The following is a 27,497-nucleotide window of genomic DNA, read 5'->3' as shown; positions in this document are numbered from 1 at the left end:
TTCCATGAGATTGGTCTGTAGACTATTCTGCAGGCCATTTTCTTGATTAGTGGTTGATGTGGAAGCTCCCACCTCACTGTGGGTGGTACCACTCCTGGACAAATGGTCCTGGGTGTACGAGAAAGCAGGCTGAGTAAGCTATGAGGATGAAGCAAGCAGTGTTCCTCCGTGGTTTCTGGGTCTGTTTCTGCTGTCGGGTTCCTGCCTTGAGTTCCTGCCCTGGTTTCTCTCAATGGACTGTGACCTGGATATGTAAGCTGACTAAATCCTCTCTTCACCAAGTTGCTTTTGGTCATGTTATTTTATCACAGCAAGAGAAACCTAAGATATTCACAGCGTGTAAATATTGGCTCACTCACTTTGTCAGTCATATTTAATGCAAGATCTTAACAGGAAACTGAGTGAGCCATGTGCAGAAATTCTCTGTGAAGTCTGCTGTCTTTCTATTATATCCAAACTAGTCTAAAATTGGAAGTTTATTTTAAATTAATCAAGGGAACATAGTCTGAGCTATTGTTTTGGATGCAAGACAGGAACAGCAATTGTGGCTGCCGCCTGGTGTGGATCCTCTTTTGCAAGACAAAAGAGTGATAATGCCACATGATATAATGCAGATGAATAGAAATGGGTTAATTTAAGTTAGAGGAGCTAGTTAGGAACAAGCCTAAGCTATAGACCGAGCTTTCATAATGAATAAGAAGTCTCTGTGTCATCTTTTATGAGCTGGTGGCCAACGGAAAGTCCAACAACACTTGTCCGGGAAGCTGTGCTGAACATGGAATGAGGTCTGGACCACCAGGAAAGGAATAGAGTGGGAGATGCTTGAGAGCACTCCTGAGAACTGAGTGGGCAGGTCTCCATGCAACACAAATCCACATGTCAACCCACCTCCTCCACCACCCCACCCCCGTGCTCAGGGTCTAGACAGACAGGAACAGCATCTCCACGTGAGCAGGTAGATTAATGGGCTCATCCTGGCTCAAGTCTGTGTGTCCTGGCCAACTACCTCCAAACTACATTTGGGGAAATTCCAACTCTCTCTCTCTCTCTCTCTCTCTCTCTCTCTCTCTCTCTCTCTCTCTCTGTCTGTGTGTGTGTGTGTGTGTGGGTGTGTGTGTGTGGGTGTGGGTGTGGGGGGGGTATACATGTGCAGGTGCACCAGAATGTACATGTGGGTGCACTTGAGAAAACCAGGAGGCAATAATGAGTATCTTCCTCAGTCATCTCCATCTTAGGGGACAGGGTCTCTCACAGAACCTGGCACTGGTCAATTTGACTACACAGGCTCGCCAAGGAACCTCTTGTCCCCATGTCCCCAGAACTGGGGGTGCAGACATTCTCTGCCACATCTGCTCTTTTCACGTGGGTTCTGTGGCTATGAACTCAGGTCCTCCTGCACTTACAGACTCAGCATCTCTGGAGCCCAGAACTATTAACTGTCTAAGTCAGCTGCTCTGTCCTGAGAAGACTCACCTCCCACTTCACAGGGAACATGAATCACAGGAAGGGAACCCCTCAGTTTCCCCACAACACCCCCAAAACTTCCCCACATTCACAAGCCGTTCCTGCTCCCTCTCTCTTACTGAAAACTCAGATGACCCTGTTCCCATTAAAGTTGCCAAGGCCCCCCACCAACACTACGATAATAACAATAATATTTTCTTCTTTTCTCATGTGTATTTATGTGTGGTAAATGCATATATGCAGCTACATATGTGGTGGTGTGATGGTGTGTGCATGTGTGGGTGTATATGTAGACACCCCAGGTTAAAGTGACATTGGAAGTCTTCCTCAATCACCCTCCACCTTATGTCTTTAGATGGGATCTCTTGGTTGAATCCAGAGCTCACTGATTCAGCTAACTGATTGCTCCAGAGAGCCCATTCTCTGCCTTCTGAGCAGAGACTTACGGGTGGATCATCACACCTACACAGCATTTACGTGCATTCTGGGGATCCGAACGCTGGTCCTCACACTTGCACAGCAGACACTTGAACAACTGAATCGTCTCTCTCAGCAAAAACAACATTAATCAAAGATGCCACCTTCCCAACTCCACAGTAGCGACAAGAGCCACGACCGGGATAACATAATAACTAACGATGCCAACCTGTCACCTTACACCTCCTGGGCGTGAGAGCCATCTGTGCCCACTCTCCTGGAATATGGAGCCATCCTTTGCCTCTGCTCATTAATCACACCCTCTTTGCGACACTCCCCCAGGGTTTCTCACCCTGCCCCTTGCCGTGTGACATCATGGCTCCTGTGTCACAAGGAGCTCAGCTCCATGGGACATGTGTAGGTAAGAAGCCAGCAGAATGTACTAACCCAGACTCTCTCATGCTGGGGCCTCAGCTCTCCCCCTAAGAAGATCATTCTCCAGCTAGCTCGTTGCTCCCACAAGGAGCATGACAAGAAATGCTAGCGAAACAGATGCCCTAGATAAAGTGTCCAAGAACAGGGTCCCTAGTTTAACCATGGGTGTGAGCCATAAAATCAAGACCTGTGGATCTCCAGCCCGTACACAGAGGTGTACAGGAATAATGTTCGAAGCTTGACTCCGCAGGGGCAGAGGGTCACCCAGCAGTGGCTGGCATGCTCAAGGCTCTCATCTCTCTGTAGCTAGGGAGATGGCTCCACTGTTCTTACAGAGGACCTGAGTTCAGTTCCCAGCACCTATGTCCAGTGACCCACAACCACGTGTAACTCCTGTCCTGTGGGGTCTAATGCCCTCTTCTGGCCTCCTTGGGTACCCGCGCTCATGGACACAGATACACGCACATGCATAGTTAAAAGTAGAAAACATGTATTTCCAACAATAACCACGTGGGCTGTCTTCACACACAGTCATCCGCCATTAGTCATTCTACTCCTTTCAGTCTTGTGCTCACCTGACACTAACACTCTTCCCACTCTGACTGAACCTTCCCAAGAGTTCTCCATCAGCACCTTGTGATGAATTCAATGGCTGGTCATTCTGCTACTCGACACCCCCGCAGCATGGACCACTGCCCCTGCCTCATTCACAGAACTGTCTCCCCAGAATCCTCCAGTGCTCACCCTCTGACCCCCCCCCCCACTACCACCTCTCTGCTTTTCTTGTTCCTGCAAAGCTGCTGTGTGGTATTGTATTCCCCCAAATATTGTGCACGCTAATAAACTTATCTGGGGTCAGAGACAGAACAGCCACAATATTAAACATAAAGGATAGGCAGTGGTAGCACACGCCTTTAATCCTAGCATTCCAGAGGCAGAAATCCATGTGTTCAAGGATACAGATAGGCATGGTGACTCATCACGCTTTTAATCCCAGGGAGTGGGGTAGATAGCAGAAAGGTATATAAGGCGTGAGGACCAGAAACTAGAAGCATTTGGCTGGTTAAGCTTTTAGGCTTTTGAGCAGCAATTTAGCTGAGATCCATTTTGGATGAGGACTCAGAGGTCTCCAGTCTGAGGAGACAAGACCAGCTGAGGATCCGGCCAGGTGAGGTAGCTGTGGCTTGTTCTGGCTCTCTGATTTTCCAGTGTTCACCCCAATAACTGGCCTCGGGTTTGATTTTATTAATAAGAACTTTTTAAGATTCATGCTACACTGCTGCTCCTTGGGTGACGGACAAGCCCTCTCCTCACCCCCCCACACTCTCCTTGCTCTCCTCTCCTCATCCCCCACGCTCTCCTTCCATCACCCATGTGCTCAGTTATTATCTCCCAATCTTCACTCACCCACATCTACTTCTGTCCTCTTTTTAGTTTCTCACCTAAATATCTGTCTACTGGGTATTTATCCTGGGTGTCCCACAACTAAGCCAAAACCACGGCATCAAACCCCCAAACACCTTCCCTTCTGACCCACTCCTCTCCCCCAGGACTGATGGATAGCACCAGACATTTAAGCCAGAAGTCTGGGCTTCATCCCAAACCCTCCCCACCTCCCACACGCCACCAGTCAGGAAATGCTGCCCATCTCCCCTCTTCCCTGTCTCCCAGCATGTCCTGTCCTAGCGTCTTCTTGCCCGTGTCTGCCCACTGATCTGGGCTATGGTACTTCCTCCGGCTGCAGCCTCTCCTATGCCTGGCCTCCCTGGCCTCCCTGGCTGCCCATCCTCCACCTAGAGCATGTGTGGTCCAGGAAGAAGCCGCTCTGACCACAGCAGCCACTCACAACCCTCGGTGGCTTGTGCACCCTGGACAACAGTTCACCTCTGTGGTGAGTGTCTCTTCTTCACCCTCTGTCCCCCAACCACAGCCTTTCTCCCCCACCCGGTGACCTCATGGCTGGCCTCTGTGTTATGGTTCGGGCTTTCTTTCAAGCTTTCATACACACGCATGCACACACACACACACACACACACACACACACACACACACACACACACGCTCTCACTTTTCTTACCCCCTCCCCTTTCCCATTAGTCCTCTCTGTTCCGTTAGAGCAATGGTTCTCAACCTTCCTAATGCCATGACCCTTTACTACAGTTCCTTGTGCTGTGCTGACCCCCAGCCATAAAATTACTTCACAGCTCTTCATAATTGTAAGTTTGCTGCTGTTATGAATTGTAAATATCTGATATGCAGGATAATTGATAGTGGACCCCTGTGGGGTCTCAACCCACAGGTTAAGAACCATCTCTTTAGAGTTACTTCTACTTTGGTGTTCTCTCTCTGTCTCTCTGTCTCTGTCTCTCTCTGTCTCTGTCTCTCTCTCTGTCTCTCTCTGTGTGTGTGTGTGTGTGTGTGTGTGTGTGTGTGTGTGTGTGTACATAATCATGTAGCTGCTATATAGAATAAGGAACACAGTCAAGAAAAGACACACAATATTTGTCTTTCTGGAAACTTTTCTCTAGCCATATCCATTTTTCTGCCAATAACATAACTTCCTTCTTTATGGCTGAAAAAATCCATTATGCAGAAAAAATCCATTATGCAAAAATCCATTATCACATTTCTCTATACAGCCCAGTTGCTGGACACCGAGCTTTGTTCTATACCTTGGCTACTATGAACAGGACTACCATAGACACCGGTAAGTCAGCATCCCTGAGATGTCTACAGCTCTCCTGTTCCCCCAGGAACCCTGTCTCTAACCTGTGGCCTCTGTATACACCCCACCCAGAACATCCAGCCGCCTCCCTTTCCTGGCTACCTGATGGACTGTCCTTTCTAACACTCCTGCCCTGGTTTTGCAACAGGATTTGAGCCCAGTGGGACAAGGTGAGCCACAGCCCTCCAACTGGCTGCAGACTCCAGGCTCAGTGAATAAGAAGGTCAAAACGTGTCCACTTCTCCCTCAGGAGAAGCTCCCTTATCAGACACTTCATGATCATCAAGCCACGGACCCCATCGTTTAAGATTAAATGGCCACCACAGTAATTAATCACCGACTCATTCAACATTGTCACAGGCACCAATTATGGCTGAGTCTCGCTGTCACTAAGAACAGGGACAGGTGAAAAATGTCTTCCTTTATTCAAAGCTGCTTTCGAAATGGAAATCTGGGTTGTCTATTGTCTTGTCTGGTTCGACTCACTGTAGTTCTCCAAATCGCCAGTAGAGGGAACTGTTGGCTTTGGAAATTCAGCATCCTGCTAGGCGTGCAGGGATTGTGGGAATCTGAATTAGCAGAGGAGACGCGCCAGAGCTGGGGCAGCAGGCTGGAGGAAGGCAAGCCTCCCATCCTGTCTTCAGGGATACAAGAGCAGAGCACTGGCTGGGGCTGCTCTGCCTGACTGCCCCTGTAGTGTGCTACAGGTCTGAAAGCTGGGTTTACTGGAAGAGGCAGGATGAGGCTAGGAAAGCAAAGGCTTACCAAAATTCTAATCTTTCCTTTAAAACAATAAAAGAGAGAAGGAGAGAGAAGGATGGAGGGTGGAGAGGAAACAAGCTGTTCATAAAAGTCAAGGTAAAACAAGATCTTCATGATTGGAGGTAATTGACGAATTGTTTTAAAAATGAAGGGCTGGCCTATACTCACATGCATGCATGCACACATGCACACACACCCACGCACGCACGCACGCACGCACATGCACACACATGCATGCACACACCATTTTAAAATAATAAAAGGAAGTCTGTTTTTTAAATAGGGGTGGAAAGATGAATGGCTGATCAAAAGTTTGTACTGTTCTTGTAGAAGACCCAGGTTTGGTCCCAAGCACCTGCATCTAGTGGCTCTCAATCACTGGAACTCTAGTTCCAGGGGAACATGATGTCTCTGGCCTCCATGGGCACCTGGACTTGTGTGCACATCCCCCACCCCTCCCCCAGACAAACACATAACTTGAAAATAAATGTGTTTTGCAAATGAAGAGCTGGGTTTCGTGGAACCAGCCCACAACCCTGGTTGCTCAAGAAGCTTTGGTAGGACAACTGTTAAGGTGAAGGTCAGCTGGGCAATGCAGTGGGACCATGTCTCCAAAGAACAAAAGGGCTGTGGGTGTGGCACAGTGACCCTCCAGCTCTTCCTCAGTTCTCCACCTCCTAAGGGCAGGGGAGCTGGAGAAACAGCTCGGTGTTAAGAGCACACTCTGCTCTCCAGGAGAACTCAGTCTGGCTCCCAGCATCCACGTCAGGCTCCCAACACCCATGTCAGGCAGTCCACACCCACCAGGGTCCCACCCTGTAGTTTCATTTCTGTTGCTGTGATGAAATGCCCTGGCAAAAGGCAATTTGGGGGAGAAGAGGTTTATTCTGCTGACAATTCTGAGTCAGAGTTTATCACTGAGGCGAAATCGAGGCCAGAATTCAAGCAGCTAGTCACATCACATCCACAGTCAAGAGCAGAGAGAATGAATACATGCTTTCAACTCATGCTTTCACTCTCTTTCTACATTTACACACTTCAGAACCCACACCGAGGGAATGGTGCCACCCACAGTGGACTGGATCTTCCTATATCAATTAATGTAACCAAAATAACCCCCGCCCACCCGCCTCCCAGACATGCTCACAGGTCAACCTGACCTAGGCAACCCGTCATTGAGACTCTTGGCTCAGCTGATTCTAGACCCGTGGTTCTCAACCTTCCTGATGCTCTGACCCTTCAACACAGTTGCTGCTACTTCGTAACTGTAATTTTGCTACTGTTGTGAATGGGAATTGTAAATAGCTGATATACAGGGTATCTGATATGGGACCCCTGTGAAAGGGTCATGTGACCCCTAAGGGGTTCGTGACCCACAGGTTGAGAACCACTGTTCTAGATTGTGTAACGCTGACAAACTTGGCCATTGTACTAGTTCCATACTTGACATCTTGGTGGAAAATGGAAGTGAGCCCAGTACGCCATGAGGACCGTGTAGAGCTGTGGAAGTTCCACAGAAAGAGCTTGCAGCCAGACCAAGAGGAAAGGTTAAGGTCACAATCTCCACATCGTCGTCCTGGTCATGTATGGTGGTCTGAATGAGAACGGTCCCCCAGAGGCTCGTGTATTTGAATGCTGGACCACAGTTAGTGGAGCTGTTTGGGAAGGATTAGGAGGTGTGGCCTTGTGGGAGGGGGTGTGTCCCTGGGGACAGGCTTTGAGGTTGCAAAGGGCAGAGAATAAAGAATAAAGCCTGAGATTGGATGGCATGGTGACCAAGGATCCCTGGGGACCTGCTGAGTGCAGATTAGCAAATGTGTTAAGGGTGGGAATTCTCTCTCACACACACTGCCAGCAGCAATTTCTAGACAATGGTTGAAATTAAGAAATCAAGCAGATAAGATGCTCTGGCCTCCCTGGAAAACCAAGACAGCCTCACTTTCCTGTTTTACCTTGAAATTCGCAATGCCTTTGTACCCCTCTAAAGTCATCTTGTGGGGGTCCGTGGTGCTGCCACTGGAGTGGGTCCTGGGGGGGGGGGTCCCCATGACATCTGCTAGGAGAACCTCTGAGACCCAGGCCCTCAGAGTGGGTCCCCTAATCGGGACACTAGCATATGACACTTGGTGACAGGCCCAGACTGTTAAAACACAAACTCAAAGCTCAGGGCCCTGCAGTCAGTGTTTTAACCAGCTCTGTATTAAACTGTGGGTGGATTAACCAGCACAGAGCCCAGCAGTCAGTGTTTTAACCAGCTCTGTATTAAACTGTGGGTGGATTAACCAGCCCTGGGCTCTGCAGTCAGTGTTTTAACCAGCTCTGTATTAAACTGTGGGTGGATTAACAAGCCCAAGTTCTGCAGAGGCAGGAGCCAGGCTGAGAATGCGCCATGGGGCTTAGGCAGCCTCTGGCATTTCCAAAACCAACTATGGAGAAAATCTTCATCAAGCTGAGACAATTAAGACAAAAAAGGGGGGCTAGGGAGATCAGAGGTGGAGGGTTTGCCTGGTATGCACATAGGAGGCCCTGGGGTCACCCCCAGCACCAACAGGGCAGGGAATGGGGAGACGGCCAATCCAAGGAAAAGCATTTCAATTTACATTTGAACGGTTGTGTATGCCTCCTCCCTGCTGCCTCCTAGGCAATTTGCAGAGTGAGAAGCCTGGGCTGCCAGCAGCATGTGGGGGCCTGGGGGTGGGGCAGACGTGGGGTGGGGCAGGGGGTGGGGCAGAGGTGGGAGATCAGGGTGCAATAACAGAAGGGGGGGAGGATAAAGAATGGATTTTCTTTTTTAAACCAAGAAACCGTTCGTTATTCAGCCATCAGGCACTAACTACTGTTGCCTCCACTGGGCTGTCGAACAGACCATGGACCATCTGTGGTCAAGAACAGCCGTCAGTACAGCCAACACGAATCTGCAGACACCCTGGAAACACTACAAGGGGTCTACTGTTGTTTTGTGTGGTTTGCCTTGGGTTGGTGGGTCGCTGTTTGCTTGGTTTTGGGGTGTTTGTGACTAAATCGGTCAGTGTCAGGTCCCAATCCTCCAAGATGACCATTCGGTCTCAGCTGAGGCTGGACTCTGACCAGATAAACACTCGGCATTCCGAGGAAACCTTGTAAAGTGGGTTTCTGTTCACCAGAAAAAGCCATGACTTTCTTATTCGCCCTTCTAGCCCCCCAACCTCCAGAGGGGGCATCTAGTTCCCTATTCACTCAAACAAGCCTCCAGCAGACCTGAGCCCCACACTGGTTCCCAAGCTGTTCCAGCTAACCTGCCCTCCTCCCCTTACGACTGGCAGGACTCTTCCCACCGTTTTTTTCTATCCTCTCTGCTGCCGTAGCCCTGGCAACTGCCAGTCTTCGCCTCTCCCTGAAACGTAGCCAGGGCAGCCCCTACCTCAGATGCTGCTATCATCTCTGTTATCTACAGTAAAAAACCTGTCCCCTTAACCATGGAGTGGCCATTTCAGTGTGTGTGTGTGTGTGTGTGTGTGTGTGTGTGTGTGTGTGTGTGTGTGTCTTTAACTGCTCCCCTTGCAGACATCCAGTCTCAAGTGTGAATGTGAACTTTGCAGACAATAGCTCATGTTGCAATGTTAGAAGGTTGGACGCTCCTTCTGGGAACTGGGCAGCTGGGAGAGGAGTTCTCTTTGTTCCCACTCACCCCTTGACTGCTTACGTTTCTTTCCAAACACTGGGCAGCACACTTACATAAACAGCACACAAGATCCTCCAGGCCTTGTGCGGGGAGCCTCACACAGTCAAGTTCATCGCCCTCCACCTGCTCAACCCAGTCAGAGTCAGTGGATGTGACCAACTCAGATCCTCTGGGACCTGGCAGCCACTCCAGCCCACCCGCAAGTATTCCCAGGCTGTCTGAAGAGAGGCCCCTCCTAAGCCAGCAGGTACCAACCACCCCAGGCAAAAGGTGGGCTCTACCTACCTCAGTCCTAGCAGACCCCACACCACAGAAAGGAAAGAGCTAAGGCAATGGGGAGCGGAGCAGGAAAGAGAATGCCCAGGGCACTGAGCAAATCGCACTATATCCCCTGACCTGGAGCACAGCTCCAGAAGCTCTTCTCAGGAGCCAGGTCATCTGGAAATTCAAGCAGTAGAGGCCAAGCATGGTCCCTATGGAAGAGACGAAGAACCCTCTGGTTGGCAGGAAGACAATGGGACTCACAGCAGAACCTCAGCTGTGTCCCCAGGACCTGAGGGCGTGCAGCCCGGGAAGTCGGACATCCCAGTGGCTATAGACCATAGTTGTCCTTTCTGACGACAAGCAGAAGGGATGTGACACCTAAATGCAAGGTGTGGACCTGATGTTGCCCTGGTTTAAACATCACACAACTATTAGGGATACGGCCCTTGCCTATAAGGATGTACAGGAGGCCATGGGGATGCTGTATCTCAGTTTGGGGGCACATACTCCAGCTGTGTCCATGTTATGCTTCTTGGGTGCAGCAGTGATAGGCACAGCCCTGTCTTGGGAGATGCTTGCTGAAGCATGGGGGTGGGTGACTTTCAGATGGGGTGAGAGCTAATCTCTGTCGTCAACTTGACTAATTTTGGAGTGACCTAGGATACACACCCCTGGCTATTCTGTAAGGATGCTCCCAGAGAGTTTTAACTGGGGAGAAAAGACCCACCCCGAATGTGGGTAGCACCCCTCTATTACATAGAGACCCTGACTGCATAAGAAGAGAGATAAGTGTCAGCTGTTTGATTCCTGACTGTGGTGGCAATGTGACCAGTGACCCAAGTCCCCGCCATCACAGCCAAAGAGGCTCTCCACCCCGTGCTCCCCTCCCCCACCCCCCACCCCCCACCCCCCGTGATGGACAGCACCTTCCAACCACTGAGCTCAAATAAATCCTTCCTTCTGGAAGTTGCTTCTGCAGGGCAGTTTGTCACAGCCGTGAGAAGAGTTAATAATATGGGCAGTCAGAAAACACAAAAGGCAACCGGCAGAATCACCAGCTGCCACCAGGTCTTCGGTTCTTTGCTTTGAACTGCTCTGGATTTCTCACAATAAAGCTTTGGGGAGAACTCCCTTGCCAGCTCAGGAGCTGTGGGAACCGGCATTAAAACAAAAAACAAAAACAAAAGAGTGCAATGCAGGTACCATGAAGCATTTCCCCGCGCGTGCGCACAGAGAGAGGGTGATGGATGGAGAAGGATGGGCTGCTGCTCCACTCCACAGGTGAGAGAGAATGCCGGAGGGCTTGAGAACAACACCAGCAGATGGAGATTCCAGAAGCAGCTGGAAACTGTCTCCTGAAGTAAACACGCACCCAGGAGGAGTCCAAACAAGCACACGGAGGAGCTGGGACGGGTAACAGTAAGTTTCTGTGGGCTTTTTAAAGGCTTATTTATCATTCTTTAGTTTACGTGTGTAACTGTTTTATCTGCCTGCGTGCATGTATGTGCGCTGCATGCATGCCTGGTGCCCACTGAGGCCAGAAGAGGGTGCCAGATCTCCTAGAACTGTAGTGAAAGGCAGTCATGAGATGCCATGTGGGTGCTGGAAACTGTATCTTGGTTTCCAATGTCAAGCGTGAAGGATGGATGACATTTCCAGGTATCAACAAACTAAAAAAAGCCAGTGGGACTCCAACTACTCCTTCCAACACCTGGGAGGGAAGAAAGTGGAGAGGACGGAGGGAGGGAGGGAGGGAGGGAGGGAGGGAGGGAGGGAGGGAGGGAGGGAGGGAGGGAGGGAGGAGGGCGGAAGAGAGAAGCCAGGGGAGAAGAGCTGGAGGGAGGGGCATCCAATATTATTATACCCAGTCAAGTTGTTGCTCATAGGTATACAGACCAGAAGAAACATTTTAAACAGGCAAGAATTCAGAGAGCATCCCACGGGCATTAAACACTGGCATGCAAATCAATCAGAGAAGCCATCTCCTCTTCACAGTCTCGCCCACGTCCTTCCCCCGCTTATCCTTAACCTCCATCAACCCCACGTGTGTTTCTGGTGCCGGGACCTCCTTGTTGGTTATCCCAGCATTCCAAACAGAACCAATGCTTCTCCAGCTCCCTGTTTCTTGCTTTTTCACTCTTCACAGTCAGTACTGGCCCCTGACGAGACACCCGAAAGCCCGGACTCTACCTCATTCATCACCCACAGCACCACCACCGACAGCTCCGCTCCGGGCACCCAGCTCTCCTCCCTTGTGGACTCTCCCTGCATTATGTCACTTGGAATCACCCTGCTGGGCACTGAGAGGCCCAGCCCCTACCTTCCTTGCAGGACTCTCCAAACCACAGGACCCACACCATCATCCCTGGTCCCCTCCTTCCTGAGACCCACTCCTGTACCTCCACCCCAGCCCCAGGCTTTGAGACGTATTAGCTAAGGTTTAAGCTCATGTGTTCTGAGCCCTGGCCCTGCGCCCAGGCCAGATGAAATGTCCCCGTTCCATACACACAGCACACCCTTCCCCAATGCCTGAGCAGTCAGTGCTGAGCTCTGTGTCTACTTCTCTGTCCTGCGAGCTGGAGAATGAGTCAAGGCAGGGTGACCCCTCACTTCTGAGCCCCTGATCCCTGACACAGTGCCTGGCCCACAGGATCTCCTGTATGAGGGTTGCGATCACCCAAACCTACCACCGCTGAAACGGTTCATTGTAATTGTTAACTTGACACAATCTATAATCGTCTGGGGGGAAAAGTCCCAATGAAGGATTGTCTAGGTCAGGCTAGCCTGTGGGCATGTCTGTGGGGGGATGATTAACTAACATAATTAATTATGTTGATTGATATAGGAAGACCCAGTCCACCGTGGGCGGCACCACCCCCTGCATGTAGGTCCTGGATCGTATAAAAGTAGATAAACGGAACTGAAGAGCATGCCTGCATCATTCTCTCCGCTCCTGCCTGTGGCTGCGATACAACGGTCTTCAGTTCTTGACTCGCTTGCTATGACAGACCGTAACCTGGAATTGTGAACTAAAGCAAAGCATCTCACCTCCCTCTAAGCTGTCTTTTGCTGGTACTTTATCACAGGAGCAGAAATTAAACGAGGACAGAGGCGCACTCATACGCCTGCTGCTGGGAGCTGAGACATGGTCTTCCAAAGCCTGGGATCCTAACAATGGAGATCGAGTGCCCACTCTAGAACTGGGAGAGGAAAAGGGGGGGGGGGGGTTCGGCACAGTCCCTGGCCCTGGTGATCTCCGGAGGCTCTCCACCATGTGTACCTGGACTGGCCAATGTGGTGCACAGACTAGCCCCACTAAGAAAGACGGGAGAGCAAGTGCCAGTGTTTCTGGGCTCCCTCGTGTCCCCTGATGAGACCCACCCAGAGTGGACTCGACACGGAGCCTGGGAAGCAAGAAAGGGGCAGCAGAGGTCTCTTCTCCTCGGGGCAGCCGCAGACGCTTCTGCCAACATCACCACACTTGGGGCACTCTCGCCAGCCTCAGAGCCTTGAGTCCAGTTCCCACCTGCGCTGAACAATCTTACATCAGCCTGACACAAGCTAAAGTCATCTGAGAGGAGGGAGCCTCAGTTGAGAAAATGCCTTCATAGGATCAGGCTGTAGGCAAGCCTGCAGGGCATTTTCTTAACTAGTGATTCATGTGGGAGAGCTCAGTCCATGGTGGGTGGGGCCATCCCTGGGCTAGTGGCCCTGGGTTCTATAAGAAATCAGGCTGATCAAGCCAGGGGAAGCGAGGCAGCAAGTAGTGTTCCTCCATGGCCTCTGCATCAGCTCCTGCCTCCGGGATCCTGCCTTGTTGGAGTTCCTGTCCTGACTTCCTTCAATGATGTGCAGTGGTATAGGAGTTTAAGACAAATCAGCCCTTTCCTTCCCAAGGTGTTCTGGGCATGGTGTTTCATCATAGCAGTAGTAACCCTAAGACGCCACCCAAGCTGCCCGGCACTCCTTCAGGACACACGGGCCTCTTCTTCCTGGCTTAGCCATAGGCAGCTGTGTTACACTAAGAATGTGACTTATGTCCTTCTTGGTGTCTTGGGGACAGGTTCCAGGACCCTTGTGGATACAAAGTTCTCAAGTGCCTCATATAAATGATGTAGGAGAGGCTGGAGACATGGCTCAGAGGTTACGAGTACTTACTGCTCTTCCAGAGGACAAAGGTTGGTTTTCAGCACCGGCATGGTGGCTCACAACCAGTAATTCCAGTCCCAAGGGTTCTACCGCCCCCTTCTGGCCTCCATGGGCACTGCATGTGCGTGGCGCACAGACATTCAAGCAGGCAAAAATACAGATAAGGTAAAAATGATTTTTAATTTTTTGTAAATAGTGTTGTATTGGGATATAACCTACACACATCTTCTTGTGTGCTTAAAACATCTCCACATTACCTACAATAACTAATGCAGTATAAATATAATGTAAATATTCATTACACTGTATTTTATGCAAATAACAACAAGGAAAAATATCTATGTGTTTTAGTGCGGACATACTATTTTTATTGGAGTGGGTTTTGTTGCTGTTGTTTGTTTCACTCACGATCAAATCCAGGGCCTTATACTGGGTTAGCAAACACTTTACCACTGAGCTCTTTATAAGCCCTGTTCCAGATCCAGTTTCAAGAATGTATTTTTTGTGGCCCACCACAATAGACTGCTGGCAATGGTTGAGAGACAGCCGGGACTGGCCTACTCTGGTGATGGGATGGCCAAACACCCTAATAGTTGTGCCAGAAACCCCATCCAAAGACTGAGGAATCTGGATGCAGACAACCACAGCTAGGCCCCAGGTGGAGCGCTGGGAGTCTAATTAGTAAAAAAGAGGAGGGTTTATATGAGCGAGAATTGTTGAAACCAAGGTTGGATAAAGCACAGGGACAAATAGCCAAACGAATGGAAACACATGAACTATGAACCAAAGGCTGAGGGGCCCCCAACTGGATCAGGCCCTCTGAATAGGTGAGACAGTCGATTGGCTTGATCTGTTTGGGAGGCATCTAGGCAGTGGTACCAGGTCCTGTGCTCATTGCATGAGTTAGCTGTTTGAAACCTGGAGCTTATGCAGGGACGCTTGGCTCAATCTGGGAGGAGCGGACTGGACCTGCCTGGACTGAGTCTATCAGGTCGATCTCAGTCCTCGGGGGTGGCCTTGATCTGGAGGTGGTGGGAAAAGGGGGTGGGCTGGGGGGAAGGGGAGGGGGCAGGAAGGGGGAGAACAAGGAAATCTGTGGCTGTTATGTAGAACTGAATAGTATTGTAAAATAAAACAAATAAAATAAATTTTAAAAAAAAGAATGTTTTTTTTTTTTAACCAATGTTGAATCTGCAGATGGGAAATCTCAGGATACAAAAGGCTGACGGTGAGCTATAGAGGCTATATATGTATATGCATATATTTTTTTAAATTTGTTTGTTTGCTTATTAAGTTAGCTAGTTATTTGGAGACAGGGTCTCACATACTCCAAGCTGGTCTCTAACTCCAGATATAGCCAAGGATGGCCTTGTGACCTTAAGCTTCTGACCCCACTGCATCACCTCCTGAGTGCTGACATCCCAGATAAGCACTGCGGAGACCTGGCTTGGCCAGTGCTGGGGTTGAACTCGGGCATTCAGCATGCTGGGCAAGCATTCTACCAACTGAGCTACACCCTGGCACTCTGAACGCAGTGCAAGCAAATCCACGGGAGCCGCCGCGCATTTGTGGGGTGCGCGTATTAACTTCCAGAGATGACCGTGACACGCACTTGGAACCTCATGCACACGACTCTTACTAATTCTGTCTCAGTCCCTTACATGAATTCTCTGAAGCTCAGAGAGCTGTCCCTGGCGTTTCTTTATAGGTAAAGTGCAAGGTCACCTTCTCAATGTACCTAATTATATAACTGTCAGTAAAGCATGTGACTGTGACTCCTGCCCACCAGCACCGTGCCACCCAGTCTCGGAGGGTGTCCGTGCCCTGAGCGGCAGGCAAGCCTGCCTTCCTGAGGCAGAGCTACGGTGGAGACACTGGCGGGTGACAGCTCCATTCTGAACCCTGCAGGAGTGGGTAAAGCTGTCGTTCCAAGAGCACAGAGAAGATGTGCGCTCCCGCATTTCAGTCCGCCCCCTCCTGGCACCTGCTAGTGGCAGATCCATTGCCATGCTGGTGGCATACACCCAGGAGCCACGGGAGCCCGCCCTGCCCGCAGCACCGCCCTGGAGGGAGACGAAGGCCAGCTCTTACCTGCCTGTGCAGCTGTGATGAGGGCCGTGTTCCCTTCACTGTCCTGCCAGTTGACGTCAACGTGCGGACATTCTGCTAAGGCCACCACGGTATCCACAAAGCCATGGTAGCACGCCACAATAAGGCCAGTCTAGGAATGAAGGGGGGAAATGGGTCAGAGGCACACCGCCCAAGCGTCGTCAGTGAGCTCTGGGGACCCTGAGGGGAGGAGCTGTCCTCCAGGAAGCTGGAGGAGAGGCAGCAAGCACCTCAAGTCCCCAGGTCTCAGAATGTTCAACTCTGCACATGAGCAGAGTCCATCCCCATGAGGCATAATGTGTAGGGACATCGGTGAACGGCTGGACTCTGCCCTCAGAAGTGTTTCCCTCTGATGGGAAAGAAAGTGTACACATGCACACGCACGCACACAACACACACACACACACACACACACACACACACACACACACTGCCAGCTTCATGTACATTAGATGGCAGTGTGGAGCAACACAGGATGTGAGTGTGCGGCAGGATCCAGGGTCTGTGCAGACTCACACGGAGTGTTTGCGCCCAGTTTTGAAGGACACAAGGGGACACAAGCCAGCAGAACAAGGACAGGAGACAACCTGGGCAGAAAATGACAGGAGCAAAGCCAGACCTAGGTGTGTCCATGAGGGGATTCCCAGGTGGCCCAGAGGCTGGGGCAGAGTGAACTGAGGGGGTGGTACCCAAGCCCATGGGGCAGCCAAGAGCTGGAGCACTTTGGACAGTTGGTGGTCCGTTTTCAGTATTAACTATGTATGCTGGGCAGAAATTGGCTCCAGGAGACCAGAGGAGCAATGTGCTGTGGAGGCTGAGCAGGGGACAGCGGCCCGCAGTGGAGCCATGGGTAGGAGACATGTATGGACTCTCTATCACGAAGATAGACTTGCTGTTAGGATGGACTCCGGGTGAATGAGAGGAACACAAGAACGGAGATGACACCAAAATCTCACCCTGAACAACTGAGTGGGCATGTCCACCACCAAACCAGGAGGAGGCTCTCGGGACAGCATGTATTCTAAAAGGCAGCCATGCCGACCACAGCACCCTGCATCTGAGAGGAGAGGACTGTGGAGCACCAGAGAGAGGTCTGTGCAGGGTGATTTTGGAGATTACTGACCAAATATTTGCCAGATTATCAAGAATATACAAGCTGGGCAGTGGTGGCGCACACCTTTAATCCCAGCACTCCAGAGGCAGAGGTAGGTGGAACTCTGTGAGTTCAAGGCCAGCCTGGGCTACAGAGCTAGTCCTAGACAGCCAAGGCTACACAGAGAAACCTTGTCTCAAAAACAAAACAAAAAAGAATAAATAATAATAAGAAGAACCTCCTCCATTGCTGGTGGGAATGTAAGTTCCTGCAGCCACAATGGAAATAGGTGCATAAGTTCCTCACAAGATTTAAAAACAGAGATCCCATCTGACCCAGCTGTAACCACTCCTGGGTACATGCCCAAAGGACTCGACATCAGCACCTGACAGAAATCTCTGCACATCTGTGTTGCACAGTGCTATTCACAGTAACCAAGACAAGGACCTAGTCTACATACCCATCAACCCAGGAACAGATGAGAAAATGTGGTACAGGGGCTAGAGAGATGGATGGCTAATAAGGCTCCCAGCCCCCACGTGGCCCTTCACAATACCCATAACTTCAGTTATGGGGGCTTCTATGCCTTCTTCTGGCCTCTGGAGGCTTCTACACATACATGGTTCCCATAAATTCAAACACATACATGCATGTGAAATAAATCTTTTAAATAGAAAGAAAATGTCATAAAGAGGAACAAACATACATCATTTGAAAAAAAAATAGAACTTGGAAGCTGTGGTTTGAAAGAAAATGGCCCCCAAAGGGAGTGGCACTATGAGGAGGTGTGGCCTTATTAGACAAAGTGTGTCACTGTGGGGGTGGGTTTTGAGGTCTCTTTTGCTCAAGTTTCCCTCACTGTAACAGTCAGTCAACTTCCTGTTGCCTCTGAGTCAAGACGCAGGACTCTCAGCTCCAGCACTGTGTCTGCCTGCACGCTGCCATTCTCTCCACCATGATGATAATGGACTGAACCTCAGAATCTGTGAGACCCCTCTGTAGCTAGAGTTTTCCTGCCTTGCCCACAGTCAGGACAAATCTCTGTCACCCGCCAGTCCCACAGCCGCTCAGACCCAACCAAGTAAACACAGAGACTTATATTGCTTACAAACTGTATGGCCGTGGCAGGCTTCTTGCTAACTGTTCTTTTATCTTAAATTAATCCATTTCCATAAATCTATACCTTGCCACGTGGCTGGTGGCTTCCCGGTGACTTCACATGCTGCTGGTCATGGCGGCGGCTGCAGCCAGTCCTTCAGCCTTCCTGTCCTTTTATTTCTCCTCTCTGTTAGTCCCGCCTATCCTTCCTGCCTAGCCACAGCCGATCAGGTTTTATTTATTGATCAATCAGAACAACTTGACATACAGACCATCCCCCAGCACAGCCAAGTGCAGACCATCTCAGACACCTGCACTCAGGCCCATGGTCCTAATCATCCTCTATGCGGACCTGCTGGGTAACGCCACAAAGAACCCAAGAAGGGCTCCCACAGCACCCCTCAATTAAATGTTTTCATGTATAAGAGTTGCAGTGGTCACGGTGTCTCTTCACAGCAACAAAAACCCAAACTAAGACAAGAGCATCATGTTAAGTGAAATAAACCACACTCAGAAAGACCATTACGGTATGTGTTCTCTCATATGCAGAATCTGGGTTTCAAATAAACACACACACACACACACACACACACACACACACACACACACACACACACAATTAAAGCAGAAAGGACCCTAAAGGGACAGATGGGAGATGGGAGAGAAGAAAAGTAATAGGAAAGACAAATATTGCATTTTTCTCATATGCAGAACCTATCTATATAAAGATTACAATAGCATTAATTACATACATTATATAATCTCAGACATAAATGCAGAAGGCAGACCATTTGTGGAGTCAGAAAGTGGGCAAGAGAGGGTAACAGGGCTCAGCACAGAGCTGGTGCTCAATAAATGTCAACTGAAAAAATTCTCCAAAGAGTATATGACATTAATGACCTATATAGCTACCAAATTCACCACGCTGACATGGGTAAACTGTCCCTGTGTCCTCTGGTCCTAACAGGGGACAGCATTTGGAGTTGCTACCCAGCACCTCTGTTGAGTAAGTAGGTGGGTGGTGAGGTCCACTCCAGGAATCCGAGCTCCTCCTTGGCCTCTGGCAAAATGAGGAGGGACACTTTGACCAGCTGGCATTTCCATGACAGCAGGTGAGACGAGAAGGAGGGAGTGGAGAGATCTGTCCTTCTGCAGGATGTGCTTCCAACAGCAACAGCAAGTGCAGACATCCTGAAGCCAGGCCGGGGCATCTTACATCTGCATGCTCTATCCCACCAGCCCTGTGCGAACAGACCCATGGCCTACTTTCACAGGATGAACACTGATGCCTGCAGCTAAGACCTTCCTGGAGAGGCTACTTGGAGAGGGACACGGAGTGGTGGAATGCAACGCTATATGCTGGCTCTCAAGTCCCCGGTGTCCCAGCCATCAGTCATGAGGGAAAGGGGCTGCTATGTGTTGTAAGTGGGAATTAACCCATTCCCTGCCTGGGGCAGGTCCCTCCTGAGCCCATGGACCATGATTCTAATTTTTCCCACTGGGCCCTGGGCCACAGCCCTCTCCACACAGAGTCCATTGAAATCTTTGGGGAGCCAAAGCAGTAGCAACATGGAACCACCAGGCCACCAGGCTACAGACCATCCAGCCTGTGATTAAAATAAGCCAGAACCTAAGGAGGCCCCAGGAAGGCTGCTCTTACAGAATGGCCTCTGCCACCCACAGCAAGGAGGGGGAACAGGAGCAGGAAGAGCAGGAGGAGGAATGGGAAGAGGAGGAGAGGGAGGAAGGAGGAGGAGCAAGGGGGAGGAGGAGGAGAGAGAGGAGGAGGAGGAAATGTCAAAATCCTAACCATGAGTTCCCCAGAATACAGCCCACAGAGCCGACAAGGTCCTTGTAGATGTGACTGGTAGGATGAACTCAAATCCACTATGGTGGACGCCCTTATAAACAGAGGAACAGCCTGGGAGAGGGTCACGTGAAAACACAGGCAGAGACCGGAGTGATGAGCTTTCCAGCCAAGAACACCACGAACCCCTGGAAGCCACCAGGGCTGGAAGGGGCAGGATAGAGGGCAGCCTCTATCAACACCACGGTTCCAGAGTGCTGGGCCCCCAAACTGCAAGACAATAACTCCCTGTTACCCAAAGCTAATATAAGGCCAGACTTAACCTGGGAGAGCTGAGGTGTACATCTGTGTCACCTCTCTTCTAGGGCTGTGGCGGTGACCGCCATGGTGCAGGAGAAATGTCTACCTCTGAGTGGCTATTACCACTTCATTGCAGGAGAAATTTGGAGAAGAGTTTTAATGGGGCCGTTTGCGGTCTCCCGACTGTGTCCTTTCAAGTCCACTTAGCACAATTATTCTCCAGGGAGTTCATGCACCTGGCCACCCCTGTGCATTTCCATGGGAGTAAGCTTGTCCCCAGTCCCTGGGGTCTGGGCCAACCACCTCCTCACCAAGGAGAGGCATGTGACCTAACAGGCCCAATGAGAGACGAGAGAGGCTGAGTGGGTGCAGCACGCAGATGGCACTTGGTTGTAGCTGGGGGGGAGGGGCATTAGGAGGCACAGGGTCTAACTGCCATTGTGACCCTGGGAGGGGAAAGGCTGTTGCTTCCACCAAGGCGAAGACCCAGAGCCCAAGCTGTCAGGTGCAGTGTGAGCAACTGCATCCAGTCTCCCTGCCTAGATGGTCCTGGACTTTCCACTCAGGGGGCAAAGTCCACTATTGCTGTTCTTAGGATTTGTTGTTGCCGCTGCTCCGGGAGGTAATAGCTAACATCAGTTCGAAATGGGTGTGTGGCAGTTTCGAGGGAAAGGTTCTTAACTCGTTCACAGACTTGCTGCATCCACTGGACCACCATGGCGCTAGAGTCACCATCAGATCTATGACTCCCAGGTCTGTGACTCACAAGGAAAGGACTCCAGTTTTGGAACTCAGTGATATTCTCTCAGGAAGAATTAAAAAACCATGACTTGGTTTCGTCAGTAGACCAAGGGAGAGGTAGATTAAAAGAGCAGGGATTCCATGCTGCCCTTTGAAAATGTATAAGCAAAACATCCAGGCATGACATCTTCGCGCGCGCGCGCGCGCACACACACACACACACACACACACACACACACACACACACACACACACACACACACTTTGGAGAAATGTATTAAGTAGGCAACTCAAGAAAGCACCAAGGTGAGCTCCAGTTCAAGGAGACACCTCTTTGTCCCCAAAGGCTTTACCTGGGGGGACTGGTGCTATAGACAGATTGCCTGTCTGCTGCTCTTCTGACATGGCCACCAGCACTCTGCCTTCAAGTCACCTGTGGACTTGTAACCCACAGTGTGATGGCATCAGAAGGTGGGACCTTTGGGAGGTGACATATCACGAGGACGGCACTGTCATGAATGGGATTAGTGCCCACAGAATAGGGGCCCCAGACAACTCTCCAGATCCTTTTCCAGCAGTCAAGGACACAGAGAGAAGGTGGCCATCTGAGACCTGAAGAGGCCCTCATCAGAACCAAGCCCCCCTAAAACCCTGACCTCTGGCTTCCACAGACTACAAAACTGCAAAGGATGAAATTCCCACTGTTCGTGAGTCATATGGTCTATAGTGTTTTGTTACAGCAACCTCAGCTGACCAAAATACTTCTAATGGCAAAGACTCGGGGTTACCTTCCCTGACGCACAGATTAATAGTCACCCAATGCAGGCTCTCGGGAGCCAGATTTGATGATTAAGCCTCTCTCAGAACAGCTAAGGTATGCTCTGCTGTATGGAGGGCGCCAAGTTTAAGTTCAGAGCAATCCCACAGTGGCCCAGCGCTGTTACAACCAGGTTTTCAATAAAAATGTTACTTATGAGTTGGCCATGGTGGCATATTGCTGTATCTCAGCATTTGGCGAAGGCAGCAGGATCTCAAACCCAAAGCCAGCTTGAGCTCCAGGGCAAAACCAATTCAAAACTACAGAAAAAGAATGAATTTTCATAAGGTACCTTTCCTGTTATCATAATAAATTGCCCTGCCAAAAGAATATTAGATCAGGTGCCCACGTGTTTCAAGCTCTAAGAAATAATATTGGTGTTTTGAACTGACGTCCATACAACAGCATAATCAGCTCCATAAAGGCTGCCTGATACTCTCTGGCTGATACGGTTTTTGAAATAGGTCATCCATACTTTATAAAGTAAAATTTTTTCAGCTCTTTAGTTTTAAAGAGAAAGAGCACAGAGCGCTGCAGAGGGGCGGCTAGAAGAGCGAGGTGCTGGAGTTGGCAGTCTTCCTGCCGACCTGGTCACTGCACGGACTTCTCTGTCCTCCTCACTCAACCGTCAGTTCACCACCGCACAAATGAGCTGGAATGTTCTGGGCACCACCTGGGAGCCCCTGGAACTCATCCCGAACATCTCTGGGTCGAAGCATCGCTCTAGCATCTGACAATTTCCTGATTTAGAAATCAGATGTACTGCACATGCTGTAACTTCCTCTTTACATGCTTACATGCACACACACACACACATGCACACACACACACACACACACACACACACACACACACACACACACACAGAGTTTTTCTTCAAAGTAAAAGAAGATTCTCTGCCATACCTTCTGGCCTTTTTCCATCACCAAAAGCACCCCTGAAAACAACTCGTGAGTCTAGAGGATTACACTCAGTTACTGAACAAAGCCCTCCTGCTTCTCCTTTAGGAGTATATAATATAGGACCTGGTGATGTCTGCGGGCCTAAGGTTTGCTGCACTTGGAAGCTGATGCTCCTAAGAGTCATCCATGCAGCATGTCTGGATTAAAGGAACAGATAGACTACCGGCTTTGTACACACAACCCAACTGCCCTTGAGAGAAGTCCTAGGTGGCAGCTGTCGTTGCTGGCCCCAACAGGATCCTCCTCCTGTAAGCACTCCAGTTCCGTAAGTGGTTATATGACTCTTGGGGTCCCTGGGTCTTGACCAGCCCTTCTCTCGTTCTCCTGGGACCACTGTCACCGTGATGCTAACACTGAGGGGTCTGTTCCACCCACCCCCTGAAGAAGAGTTCCCAGCAGAGGAAACAGGCTTGGGTGACAGCAGCCTGATGTTTGGTCACAAATGAAGACTGCCAGAGAAAAGGGGGTGACTAAACACAGGGGTTCGGGATGAAACAGCAGGAGACAGGAAGCAATGACGCCCATCTTCTGCCCCAGAGCCTTGGTGACTGCAAAAATCAAGACCTTCATCACCTACCTTCTTGGGCACTGGTCCAAAGGCCAGCATAGCCACATTGGGAACTCTAGTTCACATTCCAGAATGAATGGGGAGCTGCTCATGAGGCTCCACCTCTAGCTGAGGAGCAACTGATCACTGAAGGCTTCTGGGGAAGAAGAGCCCGTTTTCTTCAGGGATGTCGGCCTTGGTGGGCTGCCTGGGCCCCGCAGATGGCCCTACCTCCATGCACATGAGGCAGCTCAAGGTGTTACACGAAACAAGAGGACACGAAGTTGGGAGGGGGGGTGGAGTAGGAAAGGTGGGAGGAGCTATAGGGTGGATATGCTAATAGACATTGTAACATGACTGAAGTTCGCAACGAATAAAAAATAATTTTTTTTAAAAAAAATTCGTGTTTAACTTGTTTAGATCCTGTCTTGGCTGAAGAGTGTCAGTGCCCCCACGTTATTGTGATTTTAGTTTGCCGTGGATATCCCTCTGTATGCTGTGAATATATTGCTCTGATTGGTTAATAAATAAAACACTGATTGGCCAATAGCCAGGCAGGACATGTAGGAAGGACAAGCAGAGAAGAGAATTCTGGGAAGAGTCGGGAGTCTCCAGCCAGACACAGAAGAAGCAAGATATAAAGATACCTGTAAGCCACGAGCCACGTGGCAAGGTATAGATTTATAGAAATGGGTTAATTTAAGATGTAAGATCTAGCTAGCAAGAAGCCTGAGCCATTAGGCCATACAGTTTTAATTAATATGAGCCTTTGTGTGTTTATTTGGGTCTGAGTGGCTGTGGCCCTGGGTGGGACTGGAGAAAACTCCAGCTACATTAGTTTGCACTGTCCCAATTTAGAATAAGATTGAACATCTTCAATGTCTGTCGGCCATCTGCATTTCCATCTAATAAACAGTTTATTTATATCCTTTGTCCATTTCCTGCTGGCTGGCTTCTTCACCTTTTCCTCATTGATCAGACTAAGTTCTTTTTGACAGGGTTTCTCGGTGTAACAGCCCTGGCTGTCCTGGAACTCGCTTTGTAGACCAGGCTGGCTGCAGACTTACAGAGATCTGCCTGCCTCTGCCTTCCGAGTGCTGGGATTAAAGGCATGCACCACCACCAGGCCCGGCTCAGTCTAAGTTCTTTCTGTATTCAAAGTCAGCACTGTCCATGAGAAATAGAATGGGTGCCACCAGTGAACGTTGTATAAAATGTTCTAATGGCCCTATTGATAAAAGCAATTATCCTGACAGTGCACTTTATTTAACCCAATATGTCCACAATATTTCCATTTCAACAGCAATCAATATGGGGGGAGGGAGGGGCCTATCTTCCTCCTTCCTATTTACCTTATATTTTGCCATAAAAATTTTCATTTTGATGTAATAAAATTATTAGTGTTTCCCATTATGGTAATGCTTTTTGTGATTTAAGAAACCCTGCCTGGGCTGGAGAAATGAGTCAGTGGGTAAAGGCACTTGCCACGGAAGCCTAACACCCCGATAAGCCGGATTCCCCAGAGCCCACATAAAGGTGGGAGGAGAGAACTGACTCCACAAAGTTGTCCCCTGACCTCCACATGCATGCTGTGTCACTTACACACACACACACACACACACACACACACACACACACACACACACACACACACGTTTTAAAGACAGAACTCCCTTCTGGTTGGGCATGGTATCCACTCTTGTATTCCCAGCACTCAGAAATTAGAAGGAGGAGGATCGGGGGTTCAAGGCCAGCCACAGTCACACGAAAACCTAATGAAAAATAAAAATAAAACACCTCCTTTGTCTCAAAGCACCACCAAGATACTCATACTTCATCTGGAAAGTTTCAGAGTTTACTTTCAAATTTTTAGGTTTGATCCACTGTTGCCTCATTTCCTATACGTGACCTTTGTACAGATCTGGTTTTCCTTCCTCCACATGGTAGGCCAACTCTGTCATCACAGTTTGTGAACAAATTCATCTCCACTGGTCAATAACACCACACTCGGGCATGTCCCAGCATCACACAAATGCCAGAGTGCTTCTCGGCCCCCTGGACAATCCTGACTCCACACCGGAGTCTTGCTTCCTCCTCGCTCTCACACTACTTCAAAATTGCCATTCCACACATGCTAAGATTTGACCGTGTTGGAAACTTGATGTGCAAAGTGACAGGGTGAAGTGGGACACTCTCTCGAGTGTGGCCTGGCGCTGGTTATATGAAGGCAGCAAGTTGAATTCTTGCTTGCTCAAGCATGCAGGCTGTTTAGTATGTCTTCTTTCGGCCACAGCATGACACAGCAGGAAAACCTCTGCTGGACACGGCTCCTTCATCTAGACTCATGGCTTCCCAAAGCCAGTCACGCTTCTGATGTTTGTATGTTACTCAGTGTACACTAACTTGTTACAGCAGAAGGAGACGTAGGAACACAATGACCAAGGTTTGGGTTTTGTTTTTTTAAATCAAATCATATTAGGAGTGGAAAAAGTAAACCATGCAAAGCCATGAGAGGACAGCCCAGGAGGATACTCAGGTGGCCAGGCATAGGCGTTTTCTACATCTCCTAGGGAGGGACAAAGGACACAGCTCTTCAGAGTCACTGACTTAATACTGTCACACTATAAACAAGAGGATTCACAGAACCTAGTAGCAAAACAAGTAGCAGGAAGTAAAACGCTGCCCAGTGTTTCTCTCTGAACCACATAACAGTCAATACAGTATTCTCAGGAATGTCTCCAAGTTCCAATGGCGACCCCAGGATATCGAAGATGCCAGAAACATGGGACATTCATGAGGCAAGCTGCAGACAGAGTGGAGTGCCTCAAGAGAGACACCACAGGTGCCACAGGCAACACTGTCAGAGAGATGGAGCTACCCAAGCCCACTGGAATTCAGATGATGGCAGGTGAGCCCCGACAGACAGACATGGAGCTACTCAAGCCCACTGGAATCCAGATGATGGCAGGTGAGCCCCGACAGACAGACACGGAGCTACTCAAGCCCACTGGAATCCAGATGATGACAGGTGAGCCCCAACAGACAGACATGGAGCTACCCAAGCCCACTGGAATCCAGATGATGGCAGATGAGCCCCGACAGACAGACACGGAGCTGCACATTGGTGGTCTTGCTTCAGTCAATTAATTCCATCCTCACAACCCTTCTGCCCACCGCCTTCTGGATCGGGAATGCTTACCCTGCACCTTTGTATACTGAAAGTACATGCATTAGTTCCTTCTCTTTCCACTGTAACTAACCACCTGACAATAATCAACTTCAGAGGAGAGGGTTTTTTTCACTTCAAGTCGAAGGAGGGACACAATCAGCTGTGGTGGGGGAAGCCATGATGGCAGCAGGACACAGCTGGCCACCGTGACCTGCAGTCGGGAAGCGGAAAGACATCAGGAAGTAGAGACAAGCTCTAAAACCTCAAAGCCTGCCCCCAGCAACCCTCTTCTTCCAACGAGGCTACACCTCAAGGGTTCCATAGCCAGGAACCATCAGCTAAAACAGCCTACAAGCCAGGCATGAGAGCACCTGCCTTTAATCCCAGCACTCAGGAGACAGAGGCATGTAGATTCTGTGAGTTCCAGGATAGCCTGGTCTACATAGTGAGTTCCAGGCCAGCCAGAGCTACATAGTGATAACCCTTCTCAAAAATAAATAACATCAAATAAAGAGCCTATGGCAATGGTTCTCAACTTGTGGGTCTCAACCCCTTTGGGTGGTTGGGGTGTCAAATGACCCTTTCACAGGGGTCATCTAAGACCATCGGGAATTATCAGATATTCACATTACAGTTATAAAGTAGCAACGAAAGCAATTTTATGGTTGGGGGGTCACCACAACATGAGGAACTGTATTACAGGGTCTCAGCAATAGGAAGGCTGAGAACCACTGGCCTACAGGGACATTTCACACTAAAACCACAACAGTATCCAAGTTGGTTTTGATTTTCACAAGAGCTGACAGCTAAGAGACTGCCGTGAGTCTCAGAGGTGACTTTGAACTTGGAGTTTTGAACATGTTAGGATGGCTAAGACTTTAGGGATCCTAGCGATGGACTAAATGCACATTGCACTGAGATCAACATGAGACGTTAGAGCCCTGAGGCAGAATGTTATGGTTTCAAGTGATGCATTT

General features: G+C 49.7%; 1 protein-coding gene across 4 annotated transcripts in view; it reads right to left on the bottom strand.

The window, feature by feature from the left end:
* Window positions 1-27,497, bottom strand: part of Ankrd33b (ankyrin repeat domain 33B) — an 88,760-nt gene that overhangs the window by 18,662 nt on the left and 42,601 nt on the right. For 2 of the 4 annotated variants that reach the window (XM_006979979.4, XM_076551685.1), the window contains exon 2: window positions 15,969-16,098. The exons of the other annotated variants lie outside the window; for them this stretch is intronic. In XM_006979979.4, the coding sequence (XP_006980041.1) occupies window positions 15,969-16,098 (130 nt within the window). The remainder of the gene's footprint in view (window positions 1-15,968; window positions 16,099-27,497) is intronic. 4 annotated transcript variants of the gene reach the window in all.

This window comes from Peromyscus maniculatus, chromosome 15 (assembly GCF_049852395.1).
Source record: "Peromyscus maniculatus bairdii isolate BWxNUB_F1_BW_parent chromosome 15, HU_Pman_BW_mat_3.1, whole genome shotgun sequence".
NCBI classification, from domain to species: domain Eukaryota; kingdom Metazoa; phylum Chordata; class Mammalia; order Rodentia; family Cricetidae; genus Peromyscus; species Peromyscus maniculatus.
Note: the sequence above shows the minus strand (reverse complement) of the source record. Positions and strands in the feature narration are given on the sequence as shown.